Source organism: Cnephaeus nilssonii (assembly GCF_951640355.1).
Source record: "Cnephaeus nilssonii genome assembly, chromosome: 15".
NCBI classification, from domain to species: Eukaryota; Metazoa; Chordata; class Mammalia; order Chiroptera; family Vespertilionidae; genus Cnephaeus; species Cnephaeus nilssonii.
This window is the reverse complement of record NC_137086.1, coordinates 44,926,971-44,947,864: the sequence shown is the minus strand read 5'-3', so window position 1 is coordinate 44,947,864 and position 20,894 is coordinate 44,926,971. Positions and strand designations below refer to the sequence as shown.

The following is a 20,894-nucleotide window of genomic DNA, read 5'->3' as shown; positions in this document are numbered from 1 at the left end:
TTCAGCATCACCTTGCACTTCAAAATTTCCTGTCCAGCTTCACCTGCTTTCAACTACTCTCAGAGGCCAGTGTTCATGGTGCCACAGGTGAAGATAGAGATGGAGTCAGACTGTGACTTCACAGACATGGACACGTATGGAAGAGACGCTGTCGGTGAGACCTCCCTCTAGGAGGACCCAGCGTCCCCAGAGCGGGGTCAGAGGGAGGGCATGGTTTAGTCTTCATCGTGAGGGTCTGGGCCACAACCCTGAACTTCTCGGAGCCCGCTTCCTTATTTACCAAATAGTCATTATTGCAGTCGATAAAAAACTGGGAATCCGTCGATGAAAAGTACTACTTAGGTGCAAAATCTCCCCTTCCCTTCGTAGTTATGCAATAACTAAAGCAACATGTTATACGTTATTTTAAAATGCAGGTCAGCATAGAAATTATAACATTTCTTTTGAAATTAAAAAAAAAAAAGGCTTACCTCCCAAAACTGTGGTTAAAGGTGCAATAGTCCATTTTTATTGAAAATAAATCAAGTTGAGAGTTTTTTTTAAAGGTTAGATTTTTAAGTGTCTAGATGATTTTGAAAGAATTATTAAAATACCCGCACTTCAGTAGAGCAAGGCTGAAAAATTCATCTTGCAATTTTGCATATTAGGAAACACTTAAAAGTCCTATCTTTCCACTCCATCTCATTCCATTTGCTAAGAATCGTACAAAAAGCTTGAACTATCTGCATTACGGGCCTTGCTCCAGCACAGAAGTGTGGCTGCGGCTTTCCCAGACTGAAAAGTCTGTTAATGAAAGAACCAACACATTTGAGTGCATAAATATTTTTAAAATAAAAGTTGTTCGAGTAAAACCTCAAACCACGTTAAATCAACAAAATGATCCTTTGAATTAACATCACTGGTTTTTCATGCCCAGAATCAAATTTCTGGATATGTGGGTAGGTCGTTCCTGCAAGTTTTCAATGGCCTGATTCCCAAAGTCAAATTCCCATTCACATGAGCATTGCAGTTAGGCAGAGCTGATGTCAAATTTGGGAAGATTATAACTTTGTAATATGAGACTAATGCTTTAAAGGAATGATTGGAAGCAAGTTGGGTGGGTTAAAACCCATTGTTAATGAAGCAAATCCTTTCCTCAAGGAACAAGATCAGTCTTTATCTTTAATCCATGTTTAGCCAACACCAACCATGTTTTCATTTAACAACTACTATGTGCCTAATAGCCACAATGCATCTGACATAAAATAACTAGGATTTGAATCTTGAGTAAATCACTTTGGTTTGTTACTACATTTATTCAAGGTGACAAATGCAGGTGCTTTTTCTTTATTCCTTCTTATTTTTTAGACAAATGACACTAGATTGTTAACAACTTGAGTCAACAGAACAGTTAAATGTCTCTGTAATTCCTAAAGCCTAGTACAGTGACTGGTCCACAGAAAACTCTTAATTGTTTATTAAATTAAATCTCAGAGCTCCCTTCCATGGGATACTGCCAAGAGGTAAAGCTCTAAACCTCTTTTACTTCTGATAGCAGCTGAATTACTTAGCTGCTCACTAATCTAGAACCATCACCTGGGTTTAAGTATAAATTCTTTATCTTCATCTGTACCTATCCTGGGGGAGCTAACAACCTACCCTTAACATTTCACTGTTAAAACCTGGCTGATTTTCAATAGCACTTTGTCCAAATTGAATTGTAGAAATGTTATGGATTCAGGAGTAAATGTGCTTGATTAATCAAACAAACTGAAAAACCACAATGTTAATTTTTTTGTTTTGTAAATTGATCACTGTAATTTTCACCTCATATGACATTTATATTTTGTATATACATGGAACATTTTAATTTTGATAGCTTTGAACAGGTTGACATGTTACTTCTCCGTGCAGGTCAGTACATTTTTCCGCTTGTAACTGCAGTTCAATAAAATGTAATCCTGTCTGCTCATCTTGCTCCATGTTTAATAATTTAGGTAAGTCAGCAGGCATGGCTTATGGACACCAGCTACTCTCCCTTACAAAAAAACATCTCTAACAAACTAGCATCTTCTTTCATCTCCAGAAAATCATCAAAAGAATAAAGGCAGCTGGCAGAGGAACAGGAGGGAACAGGTCAGCTCCCCATTGTTCTCCTTTCTCCATCGGCCTCAAGCTGCCTGGAGCAGGAGCTGCTTCTGCCGGCGGCGCGAGAGCCAGAATTCCCAGTCCTGGTGGGACCTATACTAGCCTCAAAACGTGCACCAATACCTTCCAATCTGTCGTCAATTACAAAAATTCACACACACACACACACACACACATGGAGAGACAGAGAGAGAGAGAGAGAGAGAGAGAGAGAGAGAGAGAGAGAGAGAGGAAACTTGGGAAGCACATCAAGTTGTTTGTAAACTGAACAATGTGTAAATTGAATGCAATACTCAGAACAACATTAACCACTTAAGTGAATCTTACCGATTAAGATCCTGGCTCGGCACAACCTGTTGGATGTAGGTTAAATGGACTAGGCTGGTTTCTCCACAGCTCTTTAAACCACTTTGTGTAAGGCACAGGAGTGGGTGTTACCACTTACAGAAATAGCTAGATCGATTACAGCCAATGAGAAAACTATGGTTAGGTCACAACTAAGACAATACAGTAGCAGTTAGATACAGTATTTCAGAAACTCATTTCATACTAGTCAGAGTGTTTTATTTAAAAAACAAAATAAAATAAAAAAACTTACTCAGAAAGTCTGATTAAATTCAATATTAACTCAAGCTCTCAAAAACCTACCGGGGAAAGCCAATAGGTACATCAGAGAAAGCAGGCAGCAGGCTGACAATTCTTTGGTGGAAAAGGCAACTGCATACTTAAACAACTGCCCTAATGATTATCAAGCCCAAGTTTTGTTTTTCAAAAATAGGTTTCAAGATCTACTAAAGAAACCATACAGACCTCCCCCACAGTACAAAAAAATTAACAATAAAGTTTAAGGATATAGGAAAAACCAAATGTGACAATACACGTGAATTACTTATAAAATAAGCCTTTCAACCCCAGAAAACCAAAAGGGGACCTCATGAATGGTAACACACATAAAATAAAGGCTCATAGCACACAGACATTTTCCCAACGACTAAGCTTTAAAATGACAGGACACTATCAACAGGTAGCTTTTCTTCTGGTTATCAGTCAATATAAAATTAGGGTAAATTTTTTCTCCTCAGATTACTATCATTTCTTCTTTTGTAACGTTTTCCTAATTTTCTCTAGCAACATTTTTCCTTTGGTTTGACCAGTTGAGCTCAAAAGGTTTGGAACCTAAAGTGAGTATCAACTCTTATTAGAATAGCACTTGGGAAATGCAATCCTGGAAAAGGCAATTTGTAACTGAAGTGGTCTGACAAAGTAAAGCAGCCCTTCTCAATGTGAGTGTCCCCCATGCAACCACCAGGCTAATGGCTCCTCTCACGGCCAGATCACATGACCCAGCATGATGATGGCACGATCCCTGGTGAGGTACTGGGGAGAGCTATGTGCACAAGCATCCATCCATTTAAGCTTTCAATAAATACAAAGCATTGTTTAAAACCATGTCAGCAGAATAAATAAGAGATGCTGCATTTCTATTGGCCTGCTTTGCCTCTTGAACTGGCTTGGAGTACTGTTCATGACCCGGAAGACACAATAGTTAATTAGTTGCCACTCCAAGCTCTTTAGACTTCAGTACCACCCGCTCTTCAAGCCTCAGCACCTTTTTTGCAGCGATAATGGTATTCTTCATTAGCATCGCCACTGTCATGGGACCAACACCCCCAGGGACTGGAGTGATGTAACCGGCTTTTTTCCGGACTTCTATATAGAAGAAACAAGACAGCAGACTGCTTTAATTATGACAAAGGACATGTATGTATTTTAACATATCATGGGAAGCATTGGGGAAAAAAGCAATAATATACATAAGCACCTTCATAAACCTCAAACTCATATTAATCACATCTAATTACTCAAGAGTAAAGGCTTTTGAACATACTAACAAAATAACATGCACATACTAAGCAAAGTTGTTCAAGGAATATTTATACATCTAAATCACCTATAATCTACCAGCCACACTTTCCTCCATATTAAGTCTACTTAAAAAGAAACATCTCAAGCTGAGACCGGTTTGGCTCAGTGGATAGAGCGTCGGCCTGCGGACTGAAGGGTCCCGGGTTCGATTCCGGTCAAGGGCATGTACGTTGGTTGCGGGCACGTCCCCAGTGGGGGGTGCGCGGGAGGCAGCTGATCGATGTTTCTCTCTCATCGATGTTTCTAGCTCTCTGTCCCTCTCCCTTCCTCTCTGTAAAAAATCAATGGAATATATTTTAAAAAAAGAAAAAAGAAACATTTCAGTAGGTTTACTGTATGGGAGGTCTACCATAAGCATTACCTCAATTAATACCTGCCTACAACATTTTCTTAATTTTATTTTATTTATATGCTATATTTATTCATACTGTTTGCCCAAAATACCAAGCAAAGCAATTTTCTGGAAAGAAGCAAGATTTTTTTAATCCAATCTTTTAAAATTGATTTTAGAGAGAGGAAGGGGGAGAGACAGAGAAACAACCATTTGTTGTTCCACTCAGTTAGGCATTCACTGGTTGCTTCTTGTATGTGCCCTGACCAGAGATTGAACCTGCAACTTTGGTGAATCGGGACTATGCTCTAACCCAGCGGTCGCCAACCGGTGGTCCGTGGACCCCTGGTAGTCCGTGAGGTCCGAGAGGTTGGTGACCACTGCTCTAACCAACTGGTGAGCACCTGTCCAGGTCTTTAACTCAATCTTAAAGAAAAAACACTTGGTTACCTAGGCTTGGGTCTGACTGCTTTAATAGAAAGAGAAAGCTAGAAATATCAGCGTAAAATTCAGATAAACATGCCTTACGAACTGAAAGGAGATATCTACAGTAATAGTAAGTGCCAAATTTTCAAGAACATGGCTTTTTCCTGGACTGTTTTAACATTCCAGGTCTGGGATCTCCTCTTAAAATGAGAAATCTGTAACACTTTTTAGGAGACTCAATGGTTTAGGGAAATCACTTCATTAAATTTTCAGACTTGTTAAAAGTCTTAAAGTTGTTTTAATTATGAAATAACCCTAAGGAAAAACAATTCCCTGAAGTTTATACCTGCTGTCCAAAATTTTATGATATAAACAACTAAAATAATTCTAGAATGTCTATTAACTTTAAAAAACATTTCTCTTAATTCTTGTTGAAAGCCTTTTAAATGGTATTACCAGAGTAACACAAGTTTAAAACTTATATGAAAATGACTAGTCCTAAATGTCCACTAATGGTAGTATTTAATGATTTTATATATTTTTTTAAATTATACTATTTACCTTCAAAATCCACATCTCCAACCAACTTGGGTTTAGCAGTGATGGGATCCTGAATTCTATTTATTCCCACATCAATGACGGCTGCTCCTTCCTTGATCATATCTGCTGTGATCAAATTTGGAATGCCTGGGGAAATGGAGACAGGAATGATCGATCACCTTACTGAAACATCTGAAAACGCCTGTCAGATTCTTATCTAATTTCAATTTTAAGAGACCTGGAAGAACTAGTTAGCTTGTTTTATAAATACCTACAAGAACCATTAACCAAGGAAACATTTAAACTTCATAGAGTAAATAGAAATCCTTTGAGACTATAGAAATAACTTTCATCCATCACGTCTATGATGAAATGACAGAAACCACTCTACCAAGCACAACTCTTTCCTCATCTTTGTAGGCAGCTCGTGGTGTCATCCTGGGGCACCAATGAAAGGAACGGCAGCGGAGCAGGCAAGTTCTAAGACAAGAGGTCCATCTTCTGACGTCCATCTGCCCCTTCCCTGGTGCTCTTACCTGCAGCAGAGATCACAATATCTGCAAGAATGGTATGTTTCTTCAGCTGCTCTTTGGGGGTGTATCGGTGAGATATTGTAACAGTGGCATCACCTATGAATTAAAAAGTAAATGTCTTGATTTCTGAATCAAAGCTGGGATTGGAGTAGGTGTCAACTAGGCAAACCATTGTAGAAACTCAACATCTCTGAGAAAATAATTGACTTAATTCATGTGCCATATTTTCTGGACAGCCAATTGTCTTTTTTTTTTTTTAATTAATACTCAATTTCTTGTAACTTTTACTGTACTCCTAGCTCTCATCTTTAGAGTCATATATAACTAGATTTATTCTTTAGCCTATTTAACAGTTTTTCAAGAATTTTTCCTTTGCTAAATAAAATATCACCAGAATTACTCAAGGGTTATTTTTTAAGTTTGCTAGAAAATATCTGGAAATATTTAGTTTTGCCATTATTTCTGATGTAATTATGTAGGTTCATATAATGATAATCACACATGGTAACTCTGATTTGAGGCTTTTTCTTAAACAAATTAACAGAATTTTACATAATGACACATTAGAGTCATATTAAGTCAATCTTTTGCAATGGGTCAAAGATTTGTTTTTTTAGGTTATTAAGAATTTTTTATTTTTTTCCATTCTTAATTATTTTATTATGCATTTAAAAAAATAAAGAGATTGTATTATCTATCCTTGACATCATTATCACACCTAATAAACATAACATTAATTTCCTAATATTCTCTAATCACCTTTCCAAATTAAAATATTTTCCAGTTGTCCTGAAATTATCTTTAGTGTTTATTTGTTCAAGAGAACTATATACAATTTGTTGTAAATTCCCTTTAATCTGGAATTGCTTTTTATTTTATTTTTATTTTATTTTTTTTGTTTAACATATTACATATATTAGTACATACGAAGATTTTTTTTCTACCAAATGACACAGAGCAAGATACTAACTTTGAAAAAGAATTGCCTCTTAACTCCAACTATCAGAGCCATAACTGAAAATTTCTAATTGCCTACAACCATGCTTATACTTATAAAACTTAAATTTTTGAGGCTTATCCATTTCTGAACTAGTTCCATAATAAATGAATATAAACTTTCAGGTGACACTGAGTACAGCTTCTCCTACAAAGATTATATCCCAAACTAGAGGCCCGGTGCATGAAATTTGTGCACTGGCAGGGGCGGGGGAGGGTCCCTCAGCCTGGCCTGCACCCTCTCGCAGTCTGGGACCACTTGGGGGATGTCCGCCTGCCGGCTTAGGCCCGATCCCCAGCGGAAGTCAGGCATCCCTCTCACAGTCTGGGGAAGTCAGGCATCCCTCTCATCCCTCTCACAGTCAGGCATCCCTCTCACAGGCATCCCTCTTGCAGTCCAGGACCCTTCGCTCCTTACCACCCTCCTGCAGCGGAGGCGAGAGAGGCTCCCGCCACCGCTGCTGTGCTCACCAGCCATAAGCCTGGCTTCTGGCTGAGCAGCACGCCCCCTGTGGGAGCGCACTTACCACCTGGGGGCAGCTCTTGCATGGAGCATCTGTCCCCTGGTGGTGAGTGCGCATCATAGCGACAGGTCGTTCCGCCAGTTGTTCCACCATTCGGTCGATTTGCATATTAGGTATTAGGGTTTTATTATATAGGATATCTGTTAACAAAATTACAACAAATGCAAACAAATACAATGTTCCTTGGATGTTTAACAAAGTGAACACTATGTCCACAGGACAGCCTCTGAAGGTCTCCCATAAGGGAGAAGACACTCTTCTGAAAGCGATTCGCTTACCTCCAGGACGTTCGTGAGCCCCATCTGTGTGTAGCAACATTGCAATGGGCATCCCAACATTTTTGGACCTTCCAGCTACAACCACATTCTTCCCTAGGGTGGGAATGCCTATTTAAAAACATATAGGGGATCAATGAGAGGAAAAGGGGGACATATGTAGTACTCTCAACAATAAAGAATTATCTTTAAAAATAATATATATTTTAAAGTAATGCCAGACTGTCTTAGGGCACCAAAGGAAAAGGCAGATGGCCTAGGACGTGAATCTAATTATAATAATGAAGGAAGTCGCCAAGCTGATTGCCTCAGTCAATTGGCCCTATCACTTCAAGGCTTAAAGAAAACATTTTGTAAACTACAAAATGTTACATAAAAGTGCACTATCACCACTACCAAAGTTCCCTGCTCTGAGGCTTCTGTCCGCAGAGAACAAAACAGTTGTAGGCACAGACAATAGCATGGGGAAGGCCTGAGTGGGGTCGGGGTTGGGTGGAGGGAGTCAATAAGGGAGAAAATGGGAGACATCTCTTAATATTGTCAACAATGAAATTAAATTAAAAAAAATAAACAGTCATAGGCAACTGCTAGAAAGGCTCTGGGGAGTAAGACTAGAGGTCATGGGTGGGAGTTTTCACTCTTTCACCATTTGCAAGTACTACTTTCATAATACTAACAGACGTACAATTGTGGGACAGACCTACCAGTTCGCTTAATTATTTCCCACACACCCCAGGGGGTAGCCGGTAACATGGAATACTGGTCCAAACACAGTCGCCCCACATTAATGACATGGAAGCCATCAACATCCTTGTCTGGAGAAACAGCGTTGCAGATCTTCCTCTCATCTATGTGCTCTGAAAGAGACCAGACCAGTGGCCTCAGTCACTGTTGCATAGTTACCCCTGCTTGACCCAGCCTATCTGGTTTGTTGTGCAGACCTGTTCTCTCTCTACAACTTGCCTCTACGTGCCTCGATGATTTACTTCTTCCATCCGCTCAGAAGGAACACATCAAGCAAAGCCAAATGACAGTTTCAAAGCCAACGTCCTCTTGTATAACTGCTTCCCTGCACTGTTCCTGGTATCAAGATCTCAATGTCAAATCAGGGAGTAATTGGTATTCTGATATGGGAGAGGAAAATTTATTTGCTTTCTATCTTTCTAAATTCTTCTGGCTGGACTAATAATCAAATGAACGTAAGATAGATGAACAGGTGAAAATGTCCAAACTTAATATGTATGTATATTCCAGGATTCCATTAAGAATATGACACTGGCCCTGGCTGGGGAGCTCAGTAGGTTAGAGTGTCATCCCAACGCACCAAGATTGCAAGTTCAATCCCTGGTCAGGGCACACACAAGAATCAACCAATGAATGCATAACCAGGTGGAACAACGGATCAATGTTTCCTTTCTCTCTAATAAAAGAAAAAGAAAGAAAAATAATATGAGACCCAGGACAGATTAGGCAGTTAAGGCTTATATGCGATTGTGAGCTAAGGAGAAAGGGGGTTGTGGTTGGGAACTGGAAGGTAATTCACATGGAGATGGAAAAGCAAATGTTTGGTAAATACATGTTTGTTGGACCATCTTTAACAATGGGACACAGAGAAGACTTTGATTAAAGGGGCTTGCTAACCTTCTCTCCGCTTATCACACCTGGTTCATATCTCTGATGCCATCTCCCTTCCTGGAGCAGGGCCTCTATCTAAATTCCCTTAGGCAGCCAGAGGGAAGGTCAAAGGTTTACCCTGAGCCTTCTGTTTCTTGAAAATAACCAGCTAAAAATAATCAATATCCCCAAAGCCGTATCTTAGGGTGGCAAACTCTGCTTCCCCTCATTGAGTAGGTCTGCCCCATCCTATCTAATAAAAGAGTAATATGCAGATGGATCATCACTGCAACACACAATATAGCTGCCCCCATGTGGTCAAAGATCCTGCCCCCATGTGGACACAAGATGGCCAGCAGGAGAGGGCAGTTGGGAAGCACCCGGCCTGCAAGGGAGGGCAGTTGTGAGGGACCAGGCCTGCAAGGGAGGGCAGTTGAGAGGGACCAGGCTTGCAAGGGAGGGCAGTTGGAGGTGATCAACCCTGAGGGAGGGGGCAGTTAGGGGTGACCAGGCTGGCAGAGGAGGGAAGTTGGGGGCAAACAGGCTGGCAGGGGAGCAGTTAAGCATCAACCAGGCTGGCAGCGGAGTGGTTAGGGGGTGATCAGCCTGGTAGGCAGAAGCGGTTAAGGGCAATCAGGAAGGCAGGCAGGCAAGCAGTTGGGAGGCAGCAGTCCTGGATTGTGAGAGGGATGTCCGACTGCCCGTTTAGGCCCGATCCCACCAGGATCGGGCCTAAATGGGCAGTCAGACATCCCTCCAGGAGTCCCAGATTGGAGAGGGTACAGGCTGGGCTGAGGGACAACCCCCCGCCGTGCACGAATTTCGTGCACCGGGCTTCTAGTATCTAATAAAAAATTCACTCTCTGGACTTTACCTCCCCTTTGAGTCAGATTCACACTAGGGGCCAGCAGTATAAAGTAACCAGGCCTCTCCACTCCTCAGAAATCCTTTTAATTGGTGGAGCCCAAAACTCACCGGGGAGCGGCAGCTGAACAAGGAGGCCATCGACGTTATCATCATTATTTAGTTTATTGATTAAGTTCAACAGTTCTTCCTCTGAAATTGAAGCGGGTTTCACAATTGTCTCACTGCTGATTCCTATAAGAAAATTTCAAAGTTAAAAAATATTGAGGCATGCCCTAGCCAGTTTGGCTCAGTGGATAGAGCGCCAGCCTGCGGACTGACGGGTCCTGGGTTTGATTCCTGGTCAGGGCACATGCCCGGGTTGCAGGCTTGGTCTCCAGTAGGGGGCATGCAGGAGGCAGCTGATCAATGATTCTCTCTCATCATTGATGTTTCTATTTCTCTCCCTCTCCCTTCCTCTCTGAAGTCAATAAAAATATATTAGAAATATATATGTATTGAGGCATTTAATGAGCAATGCAATGTTGCCTGCCACAGTCTTCTGCTATTGAGGTTTTTGTTATCACATCCACCTGGTAGCTGAAAAGCATGAATCAGCTCAAAACGAACCTGAAACAGTAACGTCACAAATATATACACTAGAGAATGCTAGCTTGACGTTTCTGTATATTATTTATGTAATCCTCATTAACCTCGTTTTGTGGACAGGAGACAGGCACAGCGAAACTGAAACAAGCCAGCTAGGAGCGAAACCAGTCTTCCAGTTTCAAAGTCCCCGCTTCCCCCTGCAGCATGGTACCTCCCAATGTCTTAGGAAAACACGGCTTGCTGTTTTCTAGAGGCTCTAAAGGTTTTCCAATGAGAAGGGCAGGAGTCCTCACTCTTCAGGAATAAAGAAGAGAGTATACCAATTGAAAATAGTATATACCAATGGCTCACAGTCCAGTAACACTGCCCCGTCACGCCAATCCTTTCACAGCCCTTCAGAAGGACAAACAGGGCACCTGCTCAGATTACTGACCCACAGGTGAGCCCACCCACCTCTGGTCTACCCCACACAAAGCCTGTGGTACAGCGAGACCTAGACCACAAACCTCCCACCGCCCACCCAGACCCACGCCTTCGGCATTCAAAACTTCAACCACTTCTAAACTGCAAAGTTTAACTGGCTTTGGAACCAACCGGTGAAGAAATCAAAAGCTATTTCCCGGAAATCAGTTATTCATTTCCTTCAACTCTATGCTGTGTCCTAGGCTCCATCACTGAGGTCTCCTCAATCTGCCCCACCCCCACTCTACTGCCTTAAATGACAAGTGCTCAAACACCTCAGTCAGATCCTCTTTCATTGCTCAAGAAAAGCAGAGGTGCGTTCAAGGCCACCCCGTCCAACGCTAAAACCAGAGGCAAAGATAAGATAAACCATATTCCTTTTGTCCTAGTCTATAAGCCTCCCCAATAGATACACCCTGTTTCTGACAAAGTTTTGTCTATTATTCAATCATATTAGCTTCTTCTGCTTGGGTCTCTAGTCAGAAAAAAAGAAAAAAGAAAAAAAAAAGAGTAATAAGTTACATGGGGTTTGCCCCGGAGAAGCCTCACGTTAAAAGCGGACCGGATCGGAGAGTGACACCTACCCACATCTGCAGCAGCCTTGGTTTTGTTGAGGACATAGGAATGACTTGCAGGATTCTCGCCAACCAGAACCACGCTCAGGTACGGCCGTTTGTTGCCGGCTGCCACCCACTCTTCCACCTCCTGCCGCACTTCCTGCTTGATCTGCTGGGCAAGTTTCCTTCCAGAAATGACAACGGCTTCATTTCTGCAGGAGGCAACAGAGTCACAAAACCAAATACTAGCTTGAGTTTTTGTAAAAAGTAAAGATCAGACTACAAAAAAAGAGTATGAAATACCCCAAATTTTGAAGGAGAGGAGAAGGGGGAATTGGAGGAAAGTGGTCAAAAGGAACAAATTCCCAGTTATAAGATAATTAAGTACAAGGAATGTGATGCACAACATGATGACTATAGTTAACACAGCCGCATGATATAGAGCAGTGATGGGCATCCTTTTGCGCTTGGTGTGTCAAACTTCGCCAAAAAACTGAGCATAACTGGGGTAGTGTGTCACTTCGAGGAAAAAACATTATTTCGCAAATGTTTCATCCTCAGGAGCAGCAAATGTTTCATCCTCGGCATGCGGCCGCCTCAACAGCCGCGTGTCATCAGAAATGGCTACGCGTGTCAGTGCTGACACGCGTGTCATAGGTTCGCCATCACTGAATAGAGGAAAGCTAGCTGTTAAGAGAGTAGATTCTCAGAGTTCTCAGCACAAGGAGAAAAATATTTTTTCTTTTTGTTGTGTCTGCAGGACGTGATTTGAATGTTAACTAAACCTATTTGGTAATCATTTCACAATATTGGCAAAGCAAACCATCATGTTGTATACCTTAAGCTTATACAGTGGTGTACGTCAATTATTTCTCAATAACGTAGGGGAAAAATACCCAAAACCTACAGTTTAAATTAAAATACATGGTGCCTAACCTGAGGGACACGTGCAATCTGAAGAACAAATTCCAAGTGGGAAATCTGTCTTCAGCTACACATGCAGGAGTATAAAGTTGACTGAAACAGTTCCCATCACTAATCTGAAGCTCAAAGGGTTTAAGTAACTGACAGCTGGTACTCGGCAAAGTGGGGTCTCACACCCAGCTCTGTCTCAGTCCTGAGTCTAGGCCAGTGGTCGGCAAACTCATTAGTCAACAGAGCCAAATATCAACAGTACAATGATTGAAATTTCTTTTGAGTTTGCCGACCACTGGTCTAGGCTTTTAATGCCACAGCCTCCTGCACGTTCACAGATTGATAGGCTAAAAAAAACAAACAGATAAATAAAATTATTGTTTTATTTTACCCCCTCCCCACTGTGAGGTTAAACAGTTCTTCCTATGTGCTGATATACCATTTGTAGTTTGTGTTTTGCCCGTGTTGTTAGCATCCAGTAATAGGACAGAGGGAAGAGCAGTCCTGTTGGAGGGAAAACTGCTGATTGGGGTGGAGCAAACTCAGGATCTGGAGGAATCTCCAGTCACCAAAACCGTGTTCAGACCTTTGAAAGGCTATCTCTTCCCAACAAGAACTGGGACTGGTTAGACAGCTCTTCCTGCGTTCCAATATGGAAGATTCCTGGTTTCCTTATTTCCACACAAATCCTTACAACAAAGTTCCCATTACGTAAAGTAGGATAAGCATCTGCTCCTTAAGCACAAAGATGCCACTGAAAACAAGTCTTTCCCTTTAGATTTGTGTCCTCAGTGTCATGAGGAATGCTCCAACCTCAAGACCAATGAAACACAACTGTTTGAAACATTAAAACAATCTACTTCCCCTCATGGCACATTTTAAAAAAAATATTCTTATTGATTTCAGGAAGGAAGGGAGAGGGAGAGAGATAGAAACATCAATGATGAGAGAGAATCATTGATCAGCTGCCCCCTGCATGCCCCACACTGGGGACTGAGCCTGCAACCTGGGCATGTGTCCTGACTGGGAATCGAACCGTAACCTCCTGGTTCATAGGTTGACACTCAACCACTGAGCCACGCCAGCCAGGCTCATGGAACATATTTAATTCTCAAGGACAACATCAAGGTACTGGATGACTTGTATGGTCAGATATGATTAATTCTCAAGGCCTACTAATTAAAATAGAATTTTAAAGTGGTGTTTTTTTTTAAACATTTTTATTGATTTCAGAGAGGGAGAGAGAGAGCAATAGAAACATCAAAGATGAGAGAAAATCATTGATCGGCTGCCTCCTGCACACGCTCTATTGGGTATCGAGCCCGCAACCCAGGCATGTGCTCTTGACCGGAATTGAACCTGGGACCCTTCAGTACGTAAGCCAACGCTCTATCCATTGAGCCAAACCAGCCAGGGCGAATTTTAAAGTTTTAACAGTCTTTAAGCCTTTATTGTCTGCTTTTTATTTGCATTATGATTAAATAAGTACTTTACATCTCAATGTCTTAGATACAAAACAGTAATTTTATATCTAAACCTTATATTAATCTGTATTTGCATCTTATGAGGTATTAAGAAGATATCATTTTATAGCAAGGCAAGTACTTTTTTTTTTTTACAACCAAATACTTTTACCCAGATTATATCTAATAGTACTAGCACAGCACAAATTAATATCATTTCATATAGATCCATGGTACATTAAGGAATTGAAAACATGTTAATATTTACAAACCCAGTTCAGAATTAGAGTTGAAGGGGACTTCATTAAAAGGGCTTTGCTAACCTAGCTTGTTTGGCTCAGTGGATAGAGCGTCAGCCTGAGGACTAAAGGGACCCGGGCTCAATCCCCAGTTGGGGCTGTGCAGGAGGCAGCTGATCAATGATTCTCTCTCATCATTGGTGTTTCTATCTCTCTCTTCCTCTCTGAAATCAATAAAAATATATGAAGAAAAAAAAAAAGGACTTTGTTGATACAAGTACCCCTGGCAACATGCCTGATCTATATTAGTACCAGGGATACCTCCCCCCGCCAGGCCAGAAAAGCATTTTGAAATCTTAGGACACTATAGAGTGAAAAACTACAGAGGACTTAGGACACTCATTTATATTGAATGAAATAATATATAAACTTCCAGACATATATATTCAATAAAAATTAATTTCTTGGAGAAACCAAGATGGCAGCATAGGTAAGCACCTAAACTGCTGCCTCGCACAACAATTTCAAAACTACAACTAAAAGACAGAACGGACATCATCCAGAACCACAGGAAAGCTGGCTGAGTGGAAATTCTACAACTAGAAGGAAAGAGAAAAGCTCACGGAGAATCAGAGGAGCTGCAAAGGGCTGAGGTACAGAGACACACGCGCAGAGAGGAAGGGCAGCCGAGTGCCTGGCTGGCTTTCTCTGGCGGGAGGGGAAAGGAAGCCAGACTACACTGAACCTCAGTTCCAACTGCACTGAACCCCAGTTCCGGCCAAAACCCCATGGACCCAGGCTCATAGAGGGGGAGTCTGGACTGTCAGGTAGAGAGAAAGGCACACAGAGACTTGGAGAATCTGGGGAGCCGCGGCGGGCAGGGGTCTGGAGGCGCGCGCGCACGAGTGCATGCAGAGAAGACTGACTGCGGAGGTTGCGGCAGGCTTTCCCTAGCGGAAGGGAGTTGGAAGCTCCTGACTACACTGAACCCCAGTTTCGACTGCATTGAACCCCAGTTCTGGGCGAGCCCCTGGGGACCCACGCTCTTACAGGGGGAATCTGGACTGTCAGGTGGAAACGCAGGGGAGCCGCGGAAGGCAGAGGTCTGGAGGTGCGCGCGCAAGGGCAGGGCTGACGGGAAGCCAAGACTGTCTGCTCAGCCCTGAAACTCCGCCCCATCCAAGCTGAGCACAGAAGCTTTTGCAATTTTGCAAGTCTGGTCCCATAAGGCTGTCTCCAGCACAGAAGGTCTCCCGGCGTAGACACAGCTGATACTCACAGCCAATTGGCCTGGAGGTCAATTCCTCCCAGTGATACCAACAACAATCAAGACTTAACTACAAACAAGGCTGTACACACAGTCCACAAAGGGGTGCACCAAGAGTGTCCACCTCAGGTAACTGGGGAGGCCGACCCACTGGGCCATATAGGACACCTAGCACACAAAGCTACCCTACCAACTCAGGGAAGCAGCGAAAATGCGGAGACAAAGAAACAGATCACAAACCAAAGAAATGGAGGAAAACAAACGACTGGATATAGAATTCAAAACCACGGTTATAAGGTTTTTCAAGAATTTCCTAGAAAAGGCCGATAAATTTAGCGAGACCCTCGAGGATATGAAAAAGAACCAACTAGAAATTAAACATACACTGACTGAAATAAAAAAATATTATACAGACACCCAACAGCAGACTAGAGAAATGCAAGAATCAAGTCAAAGACTTGAAATACAAAGAAGCAAAAAACACTCAACCAGAAAAGCAAAAAGAAAAAAGAATCAAAAAAGTTGAAGATAATGTAAGAAGTCTCTGGGACAACTTCAAGCATACCAACATCAGAATTATGGAGGTGCCAGAAGAAGAGAGAGAGCAAGATAATGAAAACCTATTTGAAGAAATAATGACTGAAAACTTCCCCCACCTGGTGAAAGAAATAGACTTACAAGTCCAGGAAGTGCACAGAACCCCAAACAAAAGGAATCCAAAGAGGACCACACCAAGACACATCATAATTAAAATGCCAAGAGCAAAAGACAAAGAGAGAATATTAAAAGCAGCAAGAGAAAAACAGTTAATTACCTACAAGGGAGCACCCATATGATTGTCAGCTGATTTCTCAACAGAAACTATGCAGGCCAGACGGGAGTGGCAAGAAATAGTCAAAGTGATGAATAACAAGAACCTACAACCAAGATTACTCTACCCAGCAAAGTTATCATTCAGAATGGAAAGTCAGCTAAAGAGCTTCACAGATAAGAAAAACCTAAAGAAGTTCATCAACACCAAACCAGTATTATATGAAATGCTGAAAGGTATTCTTTAAGAAGAGGAAGAAGAAAAAAGTAAAGATAAAAATTATGAACAACAAATACATATCTATCAACACGTGAACCTAAAAATCAAGTGAATTAAAAATCTGAGGAACAGAATAAACTGGTGAATATAATAGAATCAGGGGCATAGAAAGGGAGTGGATTGACAATTCTCAGGGGGAAAGGGGTGTGGGGGGTGCAGGAAGAGACTGGACAAAAATCGTACACCTATGGATGAGGACAGTGGGGGGCAGGTAAGGGCAGAGGGTGGGGTGGGAACCAGGTGGAGGGGAGCTATGGGGGGAAAAAGGAGAAACAATTGTAATAATCTGAACAATAAAGATTTATTAAATTTTTAAAAAAGAAAAAAATTAATTTCTTACTCTCTTCTGTTGGTTAGATTTATATTCACACATACATATATATGTAACCTTAATATGCAATAGATATATGTATCTACTTATATACTCATAAGGATATGTCTATACTAATAATAGAGAAATGTGCAAATTGTCCAGGACGCCATCACAGTAATGACTGAACAGCAGCGTGGGGCGACAAGGCCGGCAGGGGGGTTTGTGAGGGACGACCAAATGACTGAACAGCAGGCTATGTGGGGTGACCAGGCCGGCAGGCAGGTGAGCAGTTAGGAGCCAGCAGTCCTGGATTGTGAGAGGGATGTCCGACTCCCCCCGAGGGGTCCCAGATTGGAGAGGGTGCAGGCTGGGCTGATGGGACCCCCCTCCCCCTCCTCCCCCTCCGTGCAGGAATTTCGTGCACCAGGCCTCTAGTATATATAGATATACATATGTAAGTATTCACGTTCCTTTTGAAAGCAATAAACTTAGAGAGAATGTAACAGCACATTTGGGCTAAGAATGATACACTGAAGTTAAGGACACAGGGTTCGTGAATAAACAAACCAGTGTTCCAAGTCCCAAAGGCAGATTCTGGATGTTGTGCCAATTTGCTTAAAAAAAAAAAAAAAAAAAGACAAAACTGTCAAAGAATAACAAGAACCAAAACAAAAAAAGCCACAAAGCTTTTTCTCGTAACGTAACTGTTTCAGCCCTCCTCTGCATGCCACAGCTCAGCAACATGTGGAACAGCCTAACTTCCCATCATCTTTTTTTGCCAAAGGGCAGATACCTCAGAATAAACTCAGTTCCATGGGAAACCCAAAACACATTAACTATATTAGCTAATACTTATTTCGCAATTTAGTGCTTTCACGATGTGTTTAGAAAATTTTCCGTTAAAATTATGAACTAGAAAGAAGTCACGAGGATTATTCAAAATCAAAACTAAGATTCTAGTCAGTAGCATCTCCACTCTCCTCCTAATCCAATTAACGCCAGGTGCATTTTACCATTCAAGATCAGATTATTTTAGAAAGAATTCTTGTTATCCACTAACAGAAATGGATGAAGACAGACACACAGTGGGATGGAACCAATACCTATTAAACACCAGATGTTTTGCTAAGACTTTTGCATTCATTACTCTCAGTTACCTTGGGGCTGTTCTAATAACCCTGTTACGCAGAAGGGGAAACTGAGGACAGAAGATACAAGATACAAATGCAAACCTCTGGCTCCAAAGTCCCCTTTTCCCTGTACCCCACTGTCTCCTAGACTACAGTTCTCTCCCTCTCTCACCATGAGTTTATGTTCATGAAACTCTCAGACCAACCCCCTAAAAAAGAAATTAATGTAGCCTCTTTAGAAATAAAAAATAACAAATATTCTTTAAAAGTTCTACATGCCAGCAGTAAAGCAATACAACGGAACCATAAATACCAAACTGACTATTGCCCTCAGAGACGTGGAAGTCTGCCTGTTCATTCAGAAAGGCAAGTAAAAGGGGGGTATTTGCTGCTGGAGAGCAAGCAAACTGGTCCAGTTCTGTAGGTAATAAACTAGAGGACAGTTATAAATCTCTACTCAGTCATAAAAGCCACAGGCCCAAGTGACCAGAACTCAGGAAGGGAGGAAGGAGGAGGAGAACAGACTGTAACAGAGATACTGGAGAGGCAGGTCAGGGTCAGACCAAGAAAAGCCTTAAAAAAAAAAAAAAAAAAAGGAAGAAAAGCCTTGAGTGTCCCCGCCCAAGTCTTCTTTCAAGAGCGCATGAATCCGCATCCTGTGCTTCTACAGCTCCCTGGCGATGTCTCTAATAACATTTTCACACCGAGAGGAAACCACGCACGTGTGTTCTGCCCCTTGACAGGTGAGTTCCACTAAGGAACAGTTTCCATCACCTCCGAATTCGCACAGTGGGCACAGCACCGTGCCTGTAGGAAAGAAAGGGCTGCTCTTACAAGGCTCAGGTCGCTGGCAATGCTAAGGCTCCAAAGATGGAAAAGTGCACGGATTTAGGGAGAGAAATCACAGCTACCCCAAAGGCTCTGCAATCTAGGTTTAAGATGGAGAGTGTGAGGTCCAGTTAACACAAACAAACAAACAAACCCACCGGAAAAAAACTATTACCTCCCCTCCTCCTTCCTGGTATTTATCAGCTCAATGGACACTGCCTGGCATTGACCAGCTCTTGTGTGGGCTGCAGCCAAAGCCCAGGTGCTCACAGCATTTATTCCCTCGGGAGGGAAAGGGCCGGGTGTGGAGAGGCGCGAGCCACACCCACGTCCAGGAGCGGTGGGCAGTGCGGTACCCGGAGCAGGGCGGCCCGGGGATTTCATCAGACTGCACCAACCCCCGCCGCCGCTAGGGTCCCGGGGAAGGACTGCCGCTGGAGGCTGCTCATTCTGAACCCTTCCCCGGCGCGCGCCAAAGCGTCTCCTCCGCTTTCACCAAGACGGATCTCGGCATCACACGGGGCAGCCGACAGGTTCCGCCCGGTAACTTCGGCGTGTTCCTGTAAATCGGGGCGCCCCAGAACGCGCCAGTGCCTCTGCTCCGCCCCGGGGACCCCGTCCCGCCAGCGGACTGGCCCCGGGAAAGATCGACGCGCCAAGCCTGCGGGAGGCAGGCCCCCTCCGAAAGGCTGGCCCTGGTCACAGCCCACCGCGCCGGGCGAGCACCCAGGTCCCTGGCTGCGGCCGCGCTCGGCTGCCACGTCGCCCCGCCAGTCCTCTCGGTGGACAAGCCGCCCCGGACGCAGATGCTCAGGCGGCCCCCGCTCCCTACTCTCTTACCGAACAGCCGAGAAATGGAGTGGACAACGACGGAAGCAGCAGTTCTGTGCGGGTCGGAGCAGCCGAACGGCCAAGGTGGACACGAGGAACGAAGCAGCCATGCCCCGCACCGGCGTCGGAGCCTGAAGGGAAGCGCGCGCTCAGGCAGCGCGGTTATACCGCGGGCGCGTGTCGGGCCCCGCCTCTCGCCGGCACCCATTGGTCCCTGTCCAGTAAAGCCTTGCTTGTGATTGGAGCAAGGAGAGCACGGAGCGAGGCCCTGGAAGGCTCGGAAGCCTCGGGACCACGCGGTGATTGGCTGAGGAAGGCAAGCCCTTGCCAGACGCAGCTGGTCGCCGAAGCCCAACCAACCTGAGCATTTGTTCATTCGTTGCTGGAACAAATAAATACCTGAGCGCCTACTGTCCGCCTGTTACTGTAAAGAGTGGCTAAAAAGGTGGACAGGTAAAGTGCCAACTAATAAATAAATGTAAAAGAGCGATGGAGTTAGAAAACAACTAATTTGGTGAACCATTGATTCAGAATCGTCAATGGATGTCAAAACAATTGGGTGAAGTTGGATCTGGAACAATATATTTACGTGTAGAGTTCCCAGATCCTGCAAATAAAAATACAAGATGCACCTGAAACTAATACAAAATAATATTGAATGTATACTGTCCCTGAAAAATAAAATTAAAATAAAGTATCTCTTATTTGTTTAAAAAAATATGAGACACAATGAAATTTGAATTTTAGGTAAATAACTTGGGAAGACGGTCATACACTTTTTGAAAAGTACTTGTTGGTTATCTGAAATTCAAATAAATGTGGGCTTCCTGTATTTTATCTGGTTGCCCATTGAGTAGTCTCAGAGTATCGCTTCTATAAAATACTGACCATAGCAAGAGTAAATTTACAGTCCAGAACCCTACAATCATCACTTTAACCAAGTGATCAAAGTAACACCACCAGTAATGGGACAGACATATATTGTATGCCCCAGTATGGTGCAGTGAAGAGGACACATCACTTCATAACTCTTAACAAGTCTGAAAGGGCCTCAG

At 42.9% G+C, this 20,894-nt stretch overlaps 2 protein-coding genes across 2 annotated transcripts in view; one reads left to right on the top strand and one right to left on the bottom strand.

Annotated features, from left to right (window-relative positions):
- The window catches only part of SLC4A5 (solute carrier family 4 member 5), a gene marked incomplete at its 5' end in the record, with an annotated part of 67,948 nt that extends 67,417 nt beyond the window's left edge, over positions 1 to 531 (top strand). The window contains one exon of the mRNA XM_079792825.1: positions 6 to 531. Within this exon, the coding sequence (XP_079648951.1) occupies positions 6 to 171 (166 nt within the window). The 3' untranslated portion in view covers positions 172 to 531. The remainder of the gene's footprint in view (positions 1 to 5) is intronic.
- A 1,923-nt stretch (positions 532 to 2,454) lies between these two features.
- MTHFD2 (methylenetetrahydrofolate dehydrogenase (NADP+ dependent) 2, methenyltetrahydrofolate cyclohydrolase) lies at positions 2,455 to 20,005 on the bottom strand. Its single transcript, XM_079791830.1, has 8 exons — positions 19,849 to 20,005; positions 11,791 to 11,975; positions 10,268 to 10,390; positions 8,383 to 8,535; positions 7,682 to 7,789; positions 5,887 to 5,979; positions 5,372 to 5,497; positions 2,455 to 3,837 (listed from the first exon to the last, which is right to left on the bottom strand). Exons 1-8 carry the CDS (start codon positions 19,947 to 19,949, stop codon positions 3,674 to 3,676), a joined length of 1,053 nt encoding a protein of 350 aa, XP_079647956.1. The 5' UTR covers positions 19,950 to 20,005; the 3' UTR covers positions 2,455 to 3,673.
- Positions 20,006 to 20,894: the final 889 nt, after the last annotated feature.

Coding starts and splice junctions, on each gene's coding strand:
- MTHFD2 (XM_079791830.1), bottom strand. CDS start 19,949: ATGGCTGCTTCGTTCCTCGTGTCCACCTTGGCCGTTCGGCTGCTCCGA. Junction 11,976..19,848: donor CTCCATTTCTCGGCTGTTCG/GTAAGAGAGTAG, acceptor TGCCTCCTGCAG/AAATGAAGCCGTTGTCATTT. Junction 5,498..5,886: donor TATTGTGATCTCTGCTGCAG/GTAAGAGCACCA, acceptor CCATTTCCCCAG/GCATTCCAAATTTGATCACA.